General features: G+C 41.6%; 1 protein-coding gene across 1 annotated transcript; it reads left to right on the top strand.

Moving 5' to 3' along the window:
- Positions 1-797: 797 nt before the first annotated feature.
- Positions 798-12,855, top strand: FANCE (Fanconi anemia complementation group E). The gene is made up of 11 exons (XM_015412703.1): positions 798-910; positions 4,236-4,463; positions 5,630-6,302; positions 7,379-7,423; positions 7,632-7,691; positions 8,096-8,239; positions 9,365-9,488; positions 9,647-9,722; positions 10,566-10,632; positions 10,993-11,118; positions 12,117-12,855. Exons 2-11 carry the CDS (start codon positions 4,246-4,248, stop codon positions 12,219-12,221), a joined length of 1,638 nt encoding a protein of 545 aa, XP_015268189.1. The 5' UTR covers positions 798-910; positions 4,236-4,245; the 3' UTR covers positions 12,222-12,855.
- Positions 12,856-20,788: the final 7,933 nt, after the last annotated feature.

Here is a 20,788-nt window from a genome sequence, read left to right as displayed (position 1 = left end):
CTGAATTATAGTCCGGGCTGTTCAGCTGACCTGAGAACAATCCGAGACCTCATGGTCTCATTCGCGGAGGATCGACCCTAAGCAACTTTGTTGGAAGTAGCGTTTCTTTTCTAGGTTAAGGCACTTAAGATCTTGCTATAAGTTTAGCAGTTTCGCTCCCATCTGCTTTTAACCTCTGGCAACTAGCAGTCTTAGGTTCTGCTGTACTAGCAGCCTAGTATGATATTATTTTTTTCAGAAACGAAGACTGAAATCCTAAATACACTTACAAAGAAGTGCTAGAGAACTCAATGCGACCTGCGAGTGACCATGCATAAGATCAGGTTGCACAAGTTTATGAGTCAGAATTTATGCCGCGTTCTGCAAAGTTACTCTCTCAGCCAAAGCTCAAAAGGGGCGTTGGGTGGGGTGTGTCGTCTCTTGCACCGCCTCCCTTCTACCGGATTGGATGGTTGCCCCCGAAGGAAAGCAAAACGCGGGAGGAAGCTGATCGGCGGGGCCGCAACCGAATGCTTCCAAGTTAGCGCTGCTGGGGCGAGGGGCACCCGGAAACAGGCCTTCGCCCGCCCCAAGGTAAGCGCTGTGTGGTTTTTGCGCGCCTTTTCAGAAGTACGCTCACTCCGGCCAGTCAGGATAGGGCTGCAACCGAAACAACTGGATGTTTCCTCAGAAATAAGGCCTAGTAGAGTTTAATGTCTTTGCGCTCCGTGTTTAGTATTAGGAGCGCAACTACTGTTTACTCGTCAGTCCCAATGAATTCAGTGGGACTGACTTCCATGTGTTGGATGGTTGCCCCCGAAGGAAAGCAAAACGCGGGAGGAAGCTGATCGGCGGGGCCGCAACAGAATGCTTCCAAGTTAGCGCTGCTCAGGCGAGGGGCACCCGGAAACAGGCCTTCGCCCGCCCCGAGGTAAGCGCTGTGTGGTTTTTGCGCGCCTTTTCAGAAGTACGCTCACTCCGACCAGTCAGGGTAGGGCTACAACCGAAACAACTGGATGTTTCCTCAGAAATAAGGCCTAGTAAATGTCTTTGCGCTCCGTGTTTAGTAGTAGGAGCGCAACTACTATTTACTCGTCAGTCCCAGTGAATTCAGTGGGACTGACTTCCATGTGTGGGGTGGGGCAAACCTTCTCAAGCACACAGACAGCCCCCCCAATCCCAAACAACTCCTCACCCACAACAATACAGCATCTAATTTTAACATTGACACTGGTACCAGAGCGTGCAATAAACCCAGATGCCAACTTTACTGCCGTATACACTCAGACAACACAATCACTGGACCTGACAACATCAACTATACCATCTTAAGCTTATTCACTTGGTCATCTTCTAACATTGTGTATGCCATTAAATGCCAACAATGCCCTTCAGTTCTCTACATAGGACAAACAGGTCACACTCTGTGCCAAAGGATAAATGGACACAAATCTGACATCAACAATCACAAAACTGAGAAACCTGTAGGAGAACATTTCACGTTGTCAGGGCACTCAATGGGAGACCTCAAAGTAGCTGTTTTATTACAAAGGAATGTCAGAAACAGACTGGAACGGGAGATTGCTGAATTACAAGTTATTACAACACTCAGGACAATAGAACCAACTGGGGTTAACAGAGATATCGGCTTCTTATCTCACTACACATGCTACTCAGTTCTTACTTATACGCAGAAATTAAACTTTGCTGGTCTTAAGTGGGCCACCAGACTCAAGCTTGATTCTCGCATCTGTTGTTAACTCCTTTATTATCTGTATGCCAATTTGCTGCTATTTACCTATCCTACCAAATGTGTTATTCCAATCTTACCTGTATTTATTGCTCAGTTATTGACTCTAATTATCTCTTCCTGGCAACTAACCCCCTCCACCTGCATATCTGAGGAAATCTGTTTCAGTTTATGTGAAGAAATGTGCACATGCTGAGTCTCTGTTCTCACATGTACCCAGGGTTGAGCTTGGTTTGTCTTGGGGATGCCACTGGACTCCGGCTTCATTCTCACATCTCTTGCATTTCTGTGCTAATTTGCTTCCATTCATGGATCTTGCCAGCCACCTGGTCCAATTTCAGCCCTACTTATCCATCTTGGCTGTTTCTGGCCCTTCCTAGGTATTAAGTTGATAAATGTTGGAAGACAGTCGAATTTCCTGTTTATTTTTTATGTCTTTTCCCCCTCCTTGTGTCTTAGGTAAAAACAGCTTCAGGCATTTCTTCCGTAATACCCAAATAAAGACTTTTTCTTATTCAAGTGTTATTTCCTATGAAAGGTTTTTTAAAAGATTGTTTAACTTAAAAATTAATCTGCAGTTGTGAAGTGTGCGTGCACACGAAATCTTATACCCAGAATTAAACTTTGTTGGTCTTAAAGGTACCACTGGCCTCAAACTTTGTTACATTCCATACTTGTTATCCTTCTGTTAAAGCATATGACAAGTCTGTTGTTTTCTTATTCCTGGCTAGTGCTGAGAGAAGGTTACTTACAACAACTCTCCTATGTAGCCCGGTATTGTAATCACAACATTGCCAATGAGGGATGGATGAGGACTGAGGCTGGAGTTCAGTGTTGTTATTCTCCTGTTGCAGCCAATGGGAACTGATGGGGGGGGGGGGGGGGGGTCCAAGATCTCTCTCTTGCTCAGTCTCTGCCAGTTCTTGAGTAAAAGCTGTCAGAACTGTCACAGTTTTAGTATTTATTGGTGAAATAAGGCATAATGGATCAACAACACAGTACAAATACTTCAAATGACCACTTTCTAAAAGTTCAAAATAATAGGATAAGTTGTAAGTTGTTCATAATGAGAGAGAATCATGGCATCAGAGGCCATTAGGAAATCCAGCCTACCAAGAAACAGTCAAGGTTGTTCTTTCTTATATCTGTATATTTACAGTAATACAGTTAAGTTGCTCCCCCCTTCACATTGCTGAGAGGAGAAAGCCTTGACCCATATCTATATCCTACTTTTGAACAACTAGGGCTTGCCTTCTAGTTTGTGTTTCTATTTCACAGAACAATGAGTTAGTTGTGATTATGCTCAGCTGAATAAGGACCAGATGGCCTAGCCTACTTATTTATAGAGGGAGTAGACTGCTTGTTGAGTTTTCCAGAGATTTAGAAATTTCAAAGCGTAAGAAAGTTAAATGAATAAAATAATACATATTGGGCTGCAGAATTTGGAGTGAACGTCTAAGAAGCTATTAAGATTTTAGAGAGTCTTAGTGTAGATGTAAAGGCGGAAGGACTCTGAAAATTGCCTTTATGAAGTGAGCTGGAGGAGATGCTCGGGAAATCTTATAACAAGTAACAAATAAACTAACATATATGCTTAGAAAGACAGGTTCTCACAAAGTATATTGTTTATTAACAGCTTTTCTTTTTTTAATTACTAACGGTAGCTTAACAGGGAATGATCTCCTAACCTTGGGTTTTTAGTGTAGTGTGGGTTGCTTTTCTTTTCTCCCTAGTTGTAGTTTCCCTTTCCCTATTTTTTCTTGGTAGTTTTTCTAGTATTAAAAAAATAAAGAATCCCCTCCGGGGGCTTAAAAACAAACAAACAAACAATAGATGTGAGAACTAAGTTTCAGTCCAGTGGCACCTTCAAGAACAACAAAGTTTAAATCTGGGTATAAGTGAGAACTGAGTGACTGAGCATATATAGTGAGATAAGAACCCAATATCTCTGTTAAGCCCTGGGGGTTCCATTGTTCTGAGTGTTGTAATAACTTGTAATTCAGCAATCTCCTCTTCCTCTCTGTTTCTGAAATTCCTTTGCAGTAAAACAGCTACGTTGAGGTCCCTCATTGAGTGCCCTGGGAGGTTGAGATGTTCTCCTATGGGTTTCTCAGTTTTGTGATTCTTGATGTCAGATTTGTGTCCCTTTATTCTTTGGTGTAGGATTTGACCTATTTGTCCACAAAAACGTATACCCAGAATTAAACCTTGTTGGTCTTAAAGGTGCCACTGGACTCAACCTTTGTTCTGTTGCTTCAGTCCAATACAGCTTCCCACCTGAATGTATTCAGCTGTGGAATACGTAAGAAGAAAGTGATTTTGAGCAGGTACAAGGTGCCTTTTAGTATTGCTATGAAAATATGGCCAGTATCTGTGAATAGGAGCCACAGTTCTCTTTGGAATACTTGGTCTCTATGGCACATAACAAAGATGCTTCTTTTTTAGGTATATTCTAACTCTACAGTCAATTTTGATATTCATTATTCCATTTGAACTTGATCAACAGAGCTAGCAACATGGATGGTCCTTCAGTGCCTTTGCTGCAACGATTTGATAAGTCTTCCCGCCTCCTTCTCTGCACATTGATGTCTGGGCCTGAGGCTGCTTTGGCTGCCTTGCGAACCCTTCAACGTTCTGGGGAAGATCCAAGGCACGGCTTTGACTGGCAGGACTTCACAGAGAAGCTGTGTGCCCTAGAGCCTGTGCTACAAGGCCCTGAGAAGACCCTCAGCTTGTGAGTTACTCCAGTTCCCATTTTAAAAGTTTTGAATACAGTCTCCTTCACACACTGGTGTTATTTTGTTATTAAGAACCCGATTCTGCAAGACAGCATTATGTGCCAGTGAAATTATAGGGAGTTTTGGGGAAAGGATTTCCTTGAGATACATGTTCCTTCCTTGTTCATTCGAGCAGATAACAGGTATTGGGAAAGATGGCAGAGTTTCTGGCTATTAATATTTCTGTATATTTACTGAGAAGAAATATCCTTTCTGGATATCAGGAAGCTGTAACCTGAATACACTTCTATAAATTCTGTGTCTGTAACCTGGTCTGAAAAGACACTTCTAAGGCCTGAACTAGGGGTGCTGGTTGGCTTGAAGAAAAATGTCCTTAATATGTGGAAATGGCAATGGAAGCTTTCCATGGCATGGAGATTAAATCGCATCACCTCGTTAAGGCTCTATTACAGGGATAGGACATTTTTCTCCAGGATGGCTGGGCCCCATCTTTTTATGCTATTTGTGCATCCAAACCCCGTCTTTTTATGCTGTTTGGGCAGTTAAGAGGCCTTGGAGGACAAAAACATTTCGTGGAAAACACAGGATAGTACCTCAAATAGCACCCCCATATTGAGTTTTCCACTGCAATGTATAGTAACATTAGGAGAAATGGTCATAATTCAGTGGTAGAGGACACATATGCACGTAGAAGACTTTAGGTTCAGTCCCTAGCATCTCTAGTTGGAAGTAGTTGCAGGGCTGGAAAAGATCTCTTTCCGAGACCTTGGAGAGCTGCTGCCATTTACAATCCTGGGATAGATGGTTCAGTATCAGGCAGCTTCATGTGCTCATTTAAAATCTGGTGTTGTGATATCATGATGATGTGAATGTTCCACCCACCACCCTCTGCCTATCACTAGCAGCTACGAATATGTGTGTGAGGGGGAAACACACCATCAGAACCTAGAGTAAATTGCTATATGTCGTAGAAGGGGGACTACTTGATATAAAATTACTGTTTCGGGTAGCAGTCCTGTGTTCCCTATAGTATGTAGTTCTGAGGTGTCATGTGCTATGAGTTATATGAAGGGTTGTTTATCATGTTGTAGAGTCAGCCCCTTGCCTTGGTAGTACTGAGCAGACTGATTCCTGTGTTCCTTCTTCCATGTGATCCTTTCAGAAAACCATTATTGCTGCTGCTTCCAGTCTTGTGCCAAAGAAATCTCTTTTCCTTGCTGCTTACGGTAAGATCCGTAGTGCCAAAAGACTTACTTGTCCGTCTGCTTGAGACCTCCAAGCAGGAGCCCAGCTCAGACCTCTGGGTGCAGAGACTGAAGGATTTACTACAAGTGGAGCTGCAGGAGAAGAGCTCCTTGACTCCAGTCCTACTAACAGATGCTTGCCAGCAACAACTGAAAGATCTGTGTCAGAAGGTTGTGGCCCTTCGTAGCAACACTCCTGATTTAAGGAAAAAATTAAGCTGGTATGTTAAACAGATAGATCCCTTCTTAGCTGTGGATGAAATAGCCCCCACCTCTTCATCTCAGATTGGGAAAAACAAGAAAGTAAGCAAGGAAGACATAAGCCCTGCAGATGAGAGGCAGAGCAAAAGGGCCCGATTGAAAGTTGATGAACCAGATTCAGAACATTTCAAGCAACATGCTGTGCGGCAGGGAGCTGGGGCAGCTGGAACAGGAAATGTACTCATGATGAAGTCTTTTGGAAATGAAGATGTTCACAGTCAAATCAACGAGATCTATCAAAGTTCTCAAAAGGAGGAAACAGTAGAAATGAGAGGGGCTAGTCAGGGTTCCCAAATGGACACTGCAGCAGAGGTCCCTAACTATATCAAGGTATTAACAAACTTTTGGATTCTCTGAATTCCTTCTTTTCTTAGTGAATTGGCAGCATAAGTACATGGAATATAGTCTTCCTCGCCAGTGAAGTCCAAAATGTTTCATTTTTCATCTGTTAATGGCCACTAGACAATACTGGAGCCCTTTGATATTAATAATGCACTGGAACATATGCAGAATGGGAAGTGGTAGGAAGAGCAAAAAGTAGAAGTAGCTCAGAGGTTAAGACGCTGAGCTGCAGACCGGAAGGTCAGTAGTTCGGCAATTCGAGACCCTAGTGCTGCATGATGGAGTGAGCTCCTGTCTCTGGCCCAGCTCCTGCCAACCTAGCAGTTCGAAAGCAAGAAATTGTGAGTAGATAAATAGGTACCACTTTAGTGGGAAGGTAACAGTGTTCCATGTGCCTTGGCGTTTAGTCATGCTGGCCACATGACCACGGAAACATCTTTGGACAGCGCTGGCTCTTCGGCTTGGAAACGGAGATGAGCACCGCCCCCTAGAGTTGGATTTGACTAGCTTTTGAGCAAGGGAAACCTTTTACCTTGCTTTAGTTTGGCTCCAAAATAGGTAGCAGGATTGAAAAAAAGTTATCGCATTTTAGGTGATGAGACACGTGAGATCTTTCTAGCTATAATAAACAATATGAGATATAAAGTGTCCAAAATGTCAAAAGTGGGGGAGGAGGTGTACAATATCACAATGTGGTATAGACAGGCCCTTAACCAATAGTGTATCTTGAGTCAAAGTGATATTGCAACCAATACTGGCGCAACCTTTATCTATGGGTAAAGAACCATCACTAGCTTTGGTTAGGAACTGTGTAGCTTGCCAGGATTAGATGCATTTATGCAGGTGATTCTCCAAGGGCCAAGAGTCCTTTTGGCTGAGTTTTTAATCTGCCTCTGCCCTCTTCCTATTTTGAAAACTTAACTGTAGGCCATCTCAGTAAATGTTAACTTAAAAAAAAAAAAAAATGTACAGACCGCTTTTCTTCAGCCAGCTTATTTTACAGTGGTTTGAGGATTATAGCCCTGGCCTCATATAACTGTTCTTTTCCACTCCTTGTTTTTAAGGAACATATCCCCAAACTTAAGGAGCTTTTGGCAATGCAGTGTGATGTAAGTATTATTGCTTTTCTGCTTTGGACAGATGCCCTGGCACTCTTTGTTGTTAAACATCTCAAAGTTCTGTTCAGATGGGTTTTTTAAATAGTCTTATTTGTACCCTGCCCTTAGAAGCATTCAGACGAGGTTGTTCTTTGGTCAATTTTGTGATCACATCTTTCACTGTATAAAGCCTCTGAACTTTTCTGATCCCCTCCTTTAGCATTTTGATGGGACTGTCCCTCCAGAGCTTCAGGTCCTGAATGAGTGTACCCCAAACCAGGTTAGTGACATGAAAACCATTTATTTACATGTAGGCAATTTAGAGCCCAATCTGTACATGTTTACTTGAAAATAGGTCCAGTTGGTCAGCCGTTTTGGTCTGAAGCAGTACAACAAATTTAGTGTCCAATGACACCTTTAAGACCAACAGAGACCTTGAATAAACCGTTGTTGGTTTTAAAGGTGCCATTGAACTCTATGTTTACTTGAAAGCAAGTCTTACTGAATTCAGTGGGGCTTATACCTAAGAAAGTATGCACATTCCCATTCCCAGACTTAACTAAACCACTTTTATCTAAGTCTGATTCCTATGTTTAACTGTTTTGGTGATGGTGATGGGTAGTGGTGATATTTGAAAAATAGACTACCTTTAGTAAGGCACAAGTCTTATTTTCTTCCCTTTAGCTAGAAAGTCTCTGCTCACTGCTGCAACTCTCAGAATGTCCAGAAAATGAGCTTCTGCAGTTCTGTACTTGGTTGGTGGCGATGTCCCCTGATCTTAGCTATAGTTATGCAACGATACTTGCTGGAAAGCTCTTTCTACCTCGGGTACGTATGGAGCATCTGAACCTTACATAAACAAACATCCTCCACTTTGGTGGAAACCCCTGAGGTTTGTTGTTGGTATAATGTTACCTTATGGATGCAGAACTTTCTCCAGTTGTTTCTGTGGTGACGGCTTCCAGGCTTTACTACCTTAAAAGATTTTTTATTATTATTATTTTTAAAATCTCCTTTCACATCTAGATTGATCTGCTTTAACAGGGGCTATGAATTTCCTCAAGCTACTATTACATGAAGTTTATGTATTTTGTTTCATCCTAAGTGATCTTGGGCAGGATAGATCACCTTAATTTAAATCACTAAGAAAAAGGCTAATCCAAATCACTGAATCAAATCAAAATTTATATTAGTTATTTAAATTCATTCTTAAATAAGTATTGCAGATTGGTTGCTATATTGATAAAAGAATATTTAAAACTGAACAAATGCTTTATGCGACCTCAGAGAGTACACTAAAAGTTTTTTTTAAATGTAATATAATACCTTTACTATTTTTGAAAATGATACACTATACATTGTATATATTTAAATAACTCAATGCTTATGACCCCAAATGATCATAGATTTTTGTAGACAAATGGCAAGTTTGGTGTAGTGGTTAAGAGTGCGGACTCGGGTTTGATTCCCCACTCCTCCACTTGCACCTGCTGATGTGACCTTGGGTCAGTCACAAGCTCTGGCACAGCTGTTCCTGAAAGAGCGGTTTTTCAGAGTTCTTTCAGCCCCACCCACCTCACAGGGTGTCTGTTGTGGGGAGGGGAAGGGAAAGGAGTTTGTAAGCCGCTCTGAGACTCCAAGTAAAGGGTGGGGTATAAATCCAATCTCTTCTCTTTTTCTTCTTCTTCTTAAAACAGGAATGAAGCATCACTGAGATCGATCAGTGAATTATACCTGTGAGGCTTGCCAGTCTTTACCCTTAAGTATCATGTCCTATTATGTGAACTGTTGTGCTTTCTGATGACTGATGTTTTCCTACAATTCTGTCTTCACAAAGAAAAAACAGTTTTTAATGTATTCTTAAGATGGTCAAAAGTTCATTATTAAGAATTTGTGCTTGGGTCACAGGACTTGGTATGACAATATTCTCTTTCTGCTCTTTCTGTCCTACAGGTTCTCACGCTGACTGAGCCAGCCTCATGGCCTCTCACAATGGCCCTGATGATGTTTTGCTCAAAATATGCTCGCCCAGTCTGTTGCACCTTGATTCCTTCAATTGTGCAGGCTCCAGGGAAAGGCAAGTTCATTAGTTTTGCTAATAAACGTCAATCTCTTGTATTATTATCACTTTAATTCATTTTAATTCTTTGAAAATTATTACTTTTCTAGCAGTAATGTCCTTGTATGTCCTTTTATTAAAGCAAATGTGATGTTTCTTATTTTTGCTTTTTTAAGGTGTTGAGCAAATTAAACTATTGTGCAAGATAATTGAGGAGTGTTTGGAGCCTGAATATGTGAGACTGGTATTCAGGTAAATATTTTATGTATAAAATTAAATGTAATAGAGAAATTGCATAAAAAGTGTATTGATTCAACAATCTGGAACATATTTGATAGGCTTGCAGCCAGTTTGGTGTAGTGGCTGGGAGCGTGGACTCTAATCTAGGAGAACTGGGTTTGATTCCCCACGCCTTCACATGCAGCTGCTGGTGTGACCTTGGGTCAGTCACAAGTTCTCTCAGACCTGTTCTCTCATCAGCAGTGCTTGAGAGAGCTCTCTCTGCTCCACCTACCTCACAGGGTGTCTGTTGTGGGGATGGGAAGTGGAAGGAGATTGTAAGCCACTCTGAAACTCCTTCGGGTAGTGAAGGGGGGTGGTATAAATCCAATCTCTTCTTCTAGCTGCTTTTAGGCTATTTTGTAATCTCATTTGCTTTCTTCTTTCTGAACCGTAGTAAGAACCTTTCTGTGACTCCTTATAAATGTAAATTACAGGCTGAATCATAATCTCTTTCCAGGTCATATAATCCCTGTTAGTTATATTTTTTCTTTATTGTTAATTTTATTGCTATTGTACCTATATCAGAATATAATAAATGAACAAATAATTTTCATATCCTTTCTTCTCTATCTTTTATTCCAAAACAATGCACTAAAAAGTACTAAAAATGTGATGCTTCTTGAAATTGAGTCTGTGTACTTGATCTTACTTTGAAAAGCTATGTTGTTAAAGTTTCTTGCATCTTGACGTTTTTTCCAGTATCGGTATTCATGAATCATGTAGCAACTGGATGACTTGCAGAAATCTGTCCCTAACATAGTTTTGATCCCCTTTCCATCATTTTGTTCTGATGCTTGCTATCATACTCCACAGCCAGTTTGTAGAAATGCCATGGTCTGAAGATCTCCTTACAGTTGTGCATTCGTTGCTGGAAAGACAGGTGGGTGTAAGCACTTAAGTCTGCCTTAGCTTCAGTAATCAATGGAATACATTGGTTGAATGGTTAGCCATTTGCCCTAAAGCTTGTTCTCCAAAATCTTGTGTGTCATCAGGTCTGGTAAAAGCAATTTCTTCTGACAGCACAATCGGGGACTTACCGAAGGTGTAATGTATCAAAGCTAGCATCTTCATAAAGCAGTACAAAACCAGTTATAAGCTGAATTGTGATCTTCCTTTGGCGGAGTACCATTTTCTTGACCTGGTGCTTATTTGACTATTTGCCAGTTTAGCTTTCATTATTTGAGCAACTGGAATGAACACTAGGGCAATTAGTGTTTCATGTAACTCTTTCTCTTGTCAGGTGGAGTTGTCTGCTGAGCTCTTCAACTTGGTGGTCTCAAATGTTTGCCAGATGGCGCAAGAGTTTGCCAAGTCAATGCGTTATGCAAAGCTGGTTCTCACTCTGCTGACCAAATACCAAAGTAATGTGAGTAAATGTAACTGCACCTTGGGGGAAGGGGTGGTGGTGGTAACAATCCCTTTGTGATTCCTTACTCACAGATACTACCACTCACCGCAGCCCTTGTCACACAGATTCAGGAACAGAGGTGGGTCAGGCAGCCACAGCTCGCCAGCCCTTCTCCCAGCATTCCATCAGCTCTCTTTGCTTGCAGAGAGAGGCGGAAATGGATCTGTCCATCATATCCTTGTATGCCTCCATAGAGCCATTCTATCTCATTGATCTGTTTTAACACTTATAATGTGCTCTGGTGTTTCCTTCATTTATCACATTATATGTAAGTGGAATTATTTTTGAAATTATGCCCTTCTATATCCATGAGGCCCTAATTACCATTGGAAGTGCTGAACATTCTCAGTTCCTGTTAATATCTGTGGCTTGATGCAGATATTGAGATAGCTTTGAATATGAAACCTGAACATTCTTAGGCACAGTTGCCAAGAATTGGTTTCACCGTATTATTATACTGCTCTGTGTGTGTGTGTGTGTCTTTGTGTTGTGTCCCCACCCCACTTTACTGAATATTAAAGCTGAGTCACCAGCTTTGTTGGAGAGATCAGTAAGGTAGAAATGGCCCAGATAGGTTGGTGATATAAGATAAGAGTGATTTTTTTGTGCTTGATCAGTTGATACTTTTTTTAATTTGAAAAATTCAGGAAAGACTATTTCTTAATATGTATCTCAACAACCCAAGAGTGTATGGGAATTGACAAAATAGCACCATACATTAGAAGACTAATTCTGCATAGGATTGCACTCTTCTAATGTATGGTGCTATTTTGTCAGTGGATTTAGACTGGAGTAACTTTGCATAGGAATGCACTGAAAATGTAATAGAGTACTTGTTAAAATAAATAAATAACAGGCATTAACATTCAAGCTCTTTGTATGCTGTAGCCCTGAAACCAAGGGTTGTGGTTGGACAAGCAGGAGTTAAATAGTTTACACTCTGTTTTTCTTTTTAGATTACATTGGTACACCAGTATCGCTTATCTGGTGTTCTGGACCTCAATGAAACAATCTTAAAGAAATCTCTCCAAATTGCACTAAAACAATTAACTCCCAGATAAGAAACAGACTTGAATGCCGTTCCTGTGTGTGAAATACAAGGTGATAGCCCTCTTCTTCAGTGCTGGTGACCATGAAGCAGAAGCAACTGAAGACACTTTCAGAGGCTGAGGAATCAAATGTGACCTGTATCTTTTGGACCTTTGACTTGCTTCTTGAACCTGTGTGCCCTAATAAAATTGCTACCTGGAAGACCTTTAGTATTTTTATGGGTCAAACCAAATTTTAATATTTTTTTGGATTTCTGTAATCCAGGGTGTATTTTTAAACATGAATTGTAATTTGGGCTCACCTTCCTCGATGGTTTGCTGAAATGATAGTTATGCATTCAGAGGAGGATTGTGCTAGCATCGACTGATTGTTGGAAAGGGATTGTGACAGGAAACGTGATACTTTCTACTTGGTGAAGTATATAGAGGAGAAGCAGAATAGCCTACCTCCTTCCTTTCATAGTGAGAACTATCTCAGTAAGCGCATGTCCACTGCATTTTGCTGTGCTGAAACTAGAAGGCTAGCAGGGTAGATGCCTAGACAAGGAAAAGAGCATTAAAAGGGTTAATTTGAATATCGGTGGTATCCCAGTGGTGCAGCTTGGAAAACCTGAAACTTTTTATCCTCATTATGTGACCATCAGAAATAAAGGCATACTACATCTAATCAATCCATAGTGGTGGTACCTTTCAGGGCTGGTACACAAGGCGGTACATAAATCACTGAAATATGATAAAAACAGAAATAAACAAGGTTCCATATTGGTTAGAAAAGGGCTGGTTACACACAGGAAATACATGCAAAATTGAGGAGATAAGTGGGGGACGCATAAGGATTTCTGGGTGGGGATTTCATTTTCCCCTTTTCCTTTCCTGAAAGACCCCATAAGCGTCTCCCCTCTTCCTGTGTCTCTCTTTCCCACCCATTAGTCAACCTACCTTTATCTGCCTCCCTGTCTTCAGCTTTCCCCCTTCCATCCTCAAGCAGCTTCTACCCAGGAAAACTATGGCCCAGTTGCATGGTGTTGGCCTCTGGACTGATCCCAGCTGCAGGGTGAGGAACCTGCAAGGGCTTGTGGGGAGCACATTATTTCCCCTGTATCCTCCCCCCACTATTTCTTTTTCCTGGCAGCCCCCCATAGCCACAGTGGGGACCGAAAGCCACATCATTTTCCTTTCCTTCATTTTATTCTCAGACCAACCCAGTGAGGTAGGTTCCATGGCAGAGTTGGGATTCAAAAGTGTTTCCCAAATCCTAGTCTGAAACTCTTAACTGCTACAGCACACTGGCGCTTGTGGAATGGCTGCTGTTGAACAATAGTGATCACCTGTGCCTGAGGGAGTCAAGCAAGTGGTATGGTAGCAATTTTCCTGGTGGTTGTTGCTGGGCCTGACCCCAGTGAGCTCTCCCTTGAAGGCCAGCACAGCCTTGAAAAGACACCCCCCCCCCCGACTGCACGTTTTACTGGCAGAAACCAAGGTTGGGATTTTTTAAAGCTATAGGTGTGGCTTCGATCATTTTGGGGGGTTTTTTAAACCCCCAATGGAATTTTTAAAGTTTTTCTAGAAATCTGGAGCTTTTCTCTGGAACTTGTCTCTTTATACCACAATCTCCAAAATTAACTGTCCACAGATCCCCAAACAGCACCTTGTCAGTTTCACAATCACTCCTCCCAGGGGACTCTAGTGATTTACTCTGATAGAACTTGAGAGATATGTTCTCCTAGATAGGTTATTATGCTTGCCACAAGGATTCCGATGCGACCCTAGAAAATCTTAAGAGAAATTATTGCACCTTACAAAGAAATTATTGTGCCTTATGTCCTGTAGTATACATCACGGTCCTTGAAAAAGATTGTATTCAAAACCGGTAAATTACTAGAGTCTGGTGGGAGGAGTGATTGTGAAACTGACAAGGTGCTGTTTGAATGTTTGAACAGAATGTAAACCTGCACTTTGATGCATTGTTTGGGTGAAACCTATATTTGATAATATTTGATACCAATATTTCTATAACAGTATAGAACAATAAAAACATAAAAAGCACAAAATTGATCTATACATCTATTATACACACTGTCATATACTTTTGCATAACCTACAGGTGGGGCCTGGAGATCTCCCAGAATTAGAACTGAGATCATTTCCCCCAGAGAAAATGCCTGTTTTGGACAGTGGACTCTTTGGCACTATACCCCATTGAGGTCCTGCCTCTTGCCAAACCACTTCCTCCCAGGCCTGTAGCCATGATTTTGTGGCTTGTGGGGCAAATTTTTCCCCTGGTTGGACTGAAGTTCTTAGTGCAGTGAGAAAAGCCAGAATTCTGAGGATTATGACCCAGGTACTGTGGAATGAAGCCTTTTAAAATCAAGGCATAGAGGCTTTTACAAATCTTGACCCCAGAGTGTGACAGCAGCAGGCTGGGGGGGGGGGATGGTAGGCATGGCACTGGAAATACTTATCTGGGTTTGGCCAGTAAACTCACTCCAATTTACATAAAACAGATAAAACTTTATTTACAAAAACAAAGGACAAACACCACATAGGGGAAAGAATGTATACAGCAAGGAATTCAAACCAAACCAAAAAACCTACCTTGCTATTCTACTCACTACATAGCAACAGGGTGGAAGTTGAAGAGAGCTTCAAGGCAGTCTCTTCTCTCTGAGTCTTCTCAAGCTGTCTATTCTACATAGGTGTTCGTAAACATTTAGCCAATAGAAAGCTGTTACCAGGATAGATCTCTAAATTGCAAACTGTCAAACACTTTAGATGACAGTTCTCAGTTGCTGCAAATTAATCACTTCTGCCAGCCTAACCAACAATTTTGATAACAAGCTGGCATGTAAGGGTGATGAAAGCTAACACTTAGACAGAAAGACTCTATTAGAGGTAACCAGTTTCTTAACACAGAAGGGATCCTAGAGGTCACCTACTCCAACTCTCTTGCTCAGTGCAGGAATTAGTCAGCTACCGCACCCCACTCTGCTTAAAGGAGCACACACCTTTTAAAATGTTTTAAAATGATTGAAAAAAGCATTTACGGGAGAAATTCTTGTGGGGCTGTGCCTTTAAGAAAGGGGGCAGAGCCCCCAAAAGCCCCACTGTAGCTACGGGCCTGCTTTCTCTCCAGGCTTCTCCAACCCCCCCCCCAAGTCTCCAAGTGTTTCCCAACCCAGAGCTGGCAACCCTATCTCCTGATGAAAGAGATCAGTTTCTCTAAAGAAAACAGCTGCTTTGGGGGTGGAATCTATGGCATTACACTCTGCTGAGGTCCCTCCCCAGGTTTCACTCCCAAATCTCCAGGAATTTTCCAACCCAGAGTCACCAGCTTTACTTTCCACAATGCCCAAGGAGATTTGGATTGGGTTTGTGAAAACAGGCGGCTTAGACGTCCTACCTGCACTGTTTTTCTGGTTTGAAATGGCTGTTGGGCAACACAGTTTGCCCTGCTGAGGTGGCATGTGTCCTGATGAGTTTACACATTATATATCCACAACAGGGCCTTTTGCTTAACTAGAGGATTGTTCTACAGTGTTGTCAAGATTGTTCTACAGTGTTGCCATCCAGAAAGGGATGCGACAGGGCTGTCCGCTGTCACCTCTGTTATTCATTTTCGCAATAGAAGCACTTAACGAGATGGTGAGAGCAGATCCTCTAATCCAAGGTTTAAAAATTAGAGGTGAACAATTTAAGTTACAGGCGTACGCCGATGACTTAGTATTCATCTTAGAAGATCCATCAAAATCAATTGAACAACTAGTCCTAGTATTACAAACATATGGGTGGGTGGCAGGTCTAAAGATAAATTTTCAAAAGTCTAAAATTTTAACAAAAAATTGTTCAAAGGCAACGGAAGAGGAATTACGAGAAAAAACTAGTTTTGAAATAAGTAAGAAAATTAAATATTTAGGTGTGTGGCTAACAAATAAATGTAGTTCATTATTTGAAGACAACTACAAAAGATTGCTTGGAGATGTGAAAAAAGACCTGGCAAGCTGGAAGGATTTGCAGTTATCACTTTTAGGCAGAATTGCCACAATCAAAATGAGTGTTTTACCCAAAATAATGTTTCTGTTCCAAACGTTACCCATTATTAAGAATAAGATGTTCTTTAAAGACTTAGAAAAAACTATTTCCTCTTTTATCTGGCAATCAAAAAAATCAAGATTCAGGTTAAAACTGATGCAGGACAGGAAAGAAAAGGGTGGTCTTGGCCTCCCAGATTGGGAGTTATATTATAAGGCTTCTGCTATGGTCTGGATCAAAGAGTGGGCTACACTGGCGAACAGTAGACTCCTTAAGTTAGAGGGGCACGAGCTCCTGTTGGGGTGGCATGCTAGCCTCTGGTATAATAAAGGAATTAAATTTTTTGAACGACACTATTTAAGACAAACCTTACTAAGAGTTTGGAAGGAGGTTAAAAAACAGTTTTACGAGAAAATTCCGAGGTGGATTTCACCGATAGAAACCTCAATGTTGCCAACTGTGTTTGACTATAAAAAGGTGGTGTTATGAAGATTTGTTAGAGAATAATAATGACTTAAAATCTGCAGAAACTCGGAAAAATCAAAATAAGGAATTGTCGTGGTTTCAATATTTGCAATTGAAGACTAGACATAAAGAGGACCAGAAGATGGGGTTTTACTCTAAACCAATAGATATAGATAAAATTTGGTTTGATAGGGGAGGAAAATTGATAAAGAATATATATAGGAAATTGCTGGATGGGAAGCAAGAGGAAATGAGGAGGGTTAGTTTGGATTTGTGGAATAAAGATTTAGGGTATGATATAGAACCTGATAAATGGCTTAACATTTGGGAGACAAATATGAAGATTACCAGAGCAATTCCCTTTAAAGAAAATACGTATAAAGTTATACATAGATGGTACCTATACCCTTCGAGACTAGCCAAATTTTCCGCATCATCAACTAGTACTTGTTGGAAATGCAAACAGAAGGTTGGCACTATTTCCACATGTGGTGGACATGCGGCAGAGCTAAAGAATATTGGGAAAATATTACTGTAATGTTAAAGGAAATTTTGGAGGATGCAATACCAATGAAACCTGAATTATATTTATTGGACATTATCCCCGAGAAATATAAAAAAGAACAGAAAAACTTGTTATTGCATTGTATAATAGCAGCAAGGATAAGCTATGCTAAATACTGGAAAACAGATAAGATTCCTGACAAATTAGAAGTGTTACAAAAACTGTTTGAGGTCGCCGAAATGGATAAATTGTCTGGTATATTAAAAGGGAAGGATGAAGCTATTTTTGAGAAAAATTGGGGGAAATTGTATAAATGGAAAATCTTATAGAACGATCAGGAAGAGATCCGATTGATGAACACTGTAAATTATTAAGGCTGTATGCTCGTCTACGTATAATGGTATAATCAGCACATGTTGTTGGGTGTGGGTGATGGAAAAAATTAGTAAAAATAATTTTTAAAAAAAGAAATTGTAGTTCTCTGTAGGATCAAGCTCAATTCTCTATGAAGAACCTATGAAGTATAATAAGAGATAAGATACTGCTATACTTAAATGCACTATTGTTTCCTAACTTGTCTTAGTCTTTTAGGTCAGTTTATAGTATACAATTTTATTTTATTTTCAAACTATAGTGGTATGACAGCGGCTGGGCAGGGAAAGTCATTCAACAGCAGTGTCGCTTCCAACCTAAGCAGAGCTGCACCCTTCTATAAATCCACTGGCTTCAGTCCACTAGAAGGCTATAACACTGCTTAAAAGGTAAAGGTAAAGGTTCCCTTGCTCGAAAGCCAGTTGAGTCTGACTCTAGGGTTGCGGTGCTCATCTCCGTTACAAAGCCGAAGAGCCAGTGCTGTCCGAAGACGTTTCCGTAGTCATGTGGCCAGCATGACTAAACACCAAGGCGCACGGAACGATGTTACCTTCCCACCAAAGTGGTACCTATTTATCTACTTGCAATTTCTTGCTTTCGAACTGCTAGGTTGGCAGGAGCTGGAACTAGAGATGGGAGCTCACTCCATCATGCGGCACCCAGGTCTCGAACTGCTGAACTACTGACCTTCCACAGCCTTAACCACTTGAGCCACCGCAGCTCCTAATAACACTGCTTTCTTAGGAAGGCACTGTTAGCCCGAGTTTCATTTCTGAACACTTCACTTCTGCTTTATGACTGTTCACTTAAAATTAATCCTGTGTTTATTTTTTTTTAACAAATGTGGTAGGAGATGGTTTATTTTGAACATATATGCACTGAAAGCAATTGAGAGAAACAAATCACCAGGAGTAGATGGGATATCAATAGAGCTATTCCAAGCAACAGAATCAGGGTCCATTAAAATCTTAATAAGATTGTGGTACCAAATACAGAAAACAAAACAATGGCCCACTGACTGGAAACACTCAATTTACATTCCAGTTCAGAAAAAAGGAGATGCCAAAGACTGCAGAAACTATTGGACCACTGTATTAATTTCTCATGTAAGTAAAATGATACTCAAAATCTACAACAAAGACTGTTACTACATATGGAACAAGAATTTATTTTATTTTTTATTTATATTTATTTTATTGTATTTACTGTTTTATTGTATTTTAATGCTTGTACGCTGCCTTGAGCCAGTTCCCTGGCAAGGCGGGATACAAATTGAAAATAATAAATAAATAATTAAATAATAAATTAAGATGGAAAGTGAACTAGGTAAACTTAGGGGGGGAAATCACACTTTTAATTGTAAACGTTTAATTCTTCTTTCCCACACTAAAGATGCAATCCTAAGCACAGAATTTAATGGACTTTCCATTCCGGCAATCTCCTGATTTTATGGCCAATCCCATGGTCCAGATATTAAATGGTGTAATCCATAGTTCATAGTGGGCCAGTCCCATATTCCAGATGTTCAATGGAATAGTTGGTGGTAACAGTGGTGGCGGTGGCTCCTATTTGAAAGCCTGGCGGAAGAACTCTGTCTTGCAGGCCCTGTGGAACTGTACAAGGTCCCGCAGGGCCCTGATCTCTTCCAGGAGCTTGTTCCACCAGTAAGGAGTCGCCACTGAAAACGCCCTGGCCCTGGTGACGGCGAGCCTCGCATCCTTGGGGCCAGGAATAGTTAAACGCTGTTGTGCCCTGGACCGTAGTGCTCTCTGGGGTATAAATGGGGAAAGGCGGTCCCTCAGGTAAGCCGGACCCTGGCCATATAGGGCTTTAAAGGTAAGCACCAGCAACTTGAAGCGAATCCGGTATGCTATTGGCAGCCAGTGGAGTAGCCTAAATACAGGCTGGATGTGCTCCTGGCACAGGAGATCCATCAGCAGCCTAGCCGCGGCATTCTGCACCAGCTGCAGCTTCCGGATTTGGGACAAGGGCAGCTCCATGTAGAGAGCGTTACAGTAGTCCAATCTCGAGGTGACTGTTGCATGAATCATGGTAGCCAGGTCACAGTGGTCGAGGAAGGGAACCAACTGCCGAACCAGCCGAAGATGATAGAAGGCTGATTTTGCAGTGGCCGCTACCTGTGCCTCCATTGTCAAGGAGGAATCCAGGTGCACTCCCAGACTCCTAACCTCTGGCACTGGAACCAACAGTGACCCATTGAAAGTCAGGAGCGGGACCCCCAACCCCTTACCCCCACGACTCAGGCACAGCACCTCCGTCTTCGCTGGGTTTAGCCTCAACCGGCTCAGCCTAAGCCAACCAGCCACGGCCTGCAACGCCTGGTCCAGATCTTCCAGTCTGGAGTCTGACTGGCCGCCCAACATCAGATAGAGCTGGGTGTCATCCGCATACTGGTGACAACCCAGCCCATACCTCTGAGCCACCTGGGCAAGGGGGCACATATAGATGTTAAACAACATTGGGGAAAGCACAGTGCCCTGACGTACCCCACACTCAAGTGGATGTCTCCCAGACTGCTGTTCCCCTAGCACCACTCTTTGTCCCCAGCCCTGGAGAAAAGAGACAAGCCACTGTAAGGTAAGACCCTGTATCCCCGCATCAGCGAGGCGGTGAGCCAGCAGCTGATGATCGACTATGTTGGTTACCAAAGCATACAAGAGACTTTCAGAAGAAAATCATCTTATGTTTCACAGATTACAGTAAAACGTTTGACTGTGGATCATGAAAAGCTATGGTTGGTTTTAATAGAAATGGTTGTGCCACAGAATCTGTTTGTTTTCATGTACAACCTGTACTCTGGACAAGAGGCCACTGTTAAAACAGAATATGGAGAAACACAGTGGATTCCAATTGGCAAAGGTGTCAGACCAGGATGTATTTTATCTCCCTATCTCTTCAACCTGTATGCAGAATATATCATAAGGAAATCTGGATTCGATTTAGATGCAGGTAGAGTGAAAATCGGTGGAAGGAACATTAACAATTTGAGATAAGCAAATGGTGGAAAATTAGTGGTGGAAAATAATGAAGACTTGAAATGCCTACTGATGGTTAAAGCAGAAAGTGCCAAAGTAGGATTACAGCTGAACATCAAGAAGACAAAAGTACTGGGGAATCACACAGCTTTAAGGCTGATGATGAAGAAATTGAAATTGTTTAGGATTTTCTTTTCCTTGGCTCCATCATC

Source organism: Gekko japonicus, unplaced genomic scaffold (assembly GCF_001447785.1).
Source record: "Gekko japonicus isolate JY-2015 unplaced genomic scaffold, Gekko_japonicus_V1.1 scaffold647, whole genome shotgun sequence".
Lineage (NCBI taxonomy): Eukaryota > Metazoa > Chordata > Lepidosauria > Squamata > Gekkonidae > Gekko > Gekko japonicus.
The sequence above is the reverse complement of the archived record's forward strand: the minus strand, read 5'-3'. Positions and strand labels throughout refer to the sequence as shown.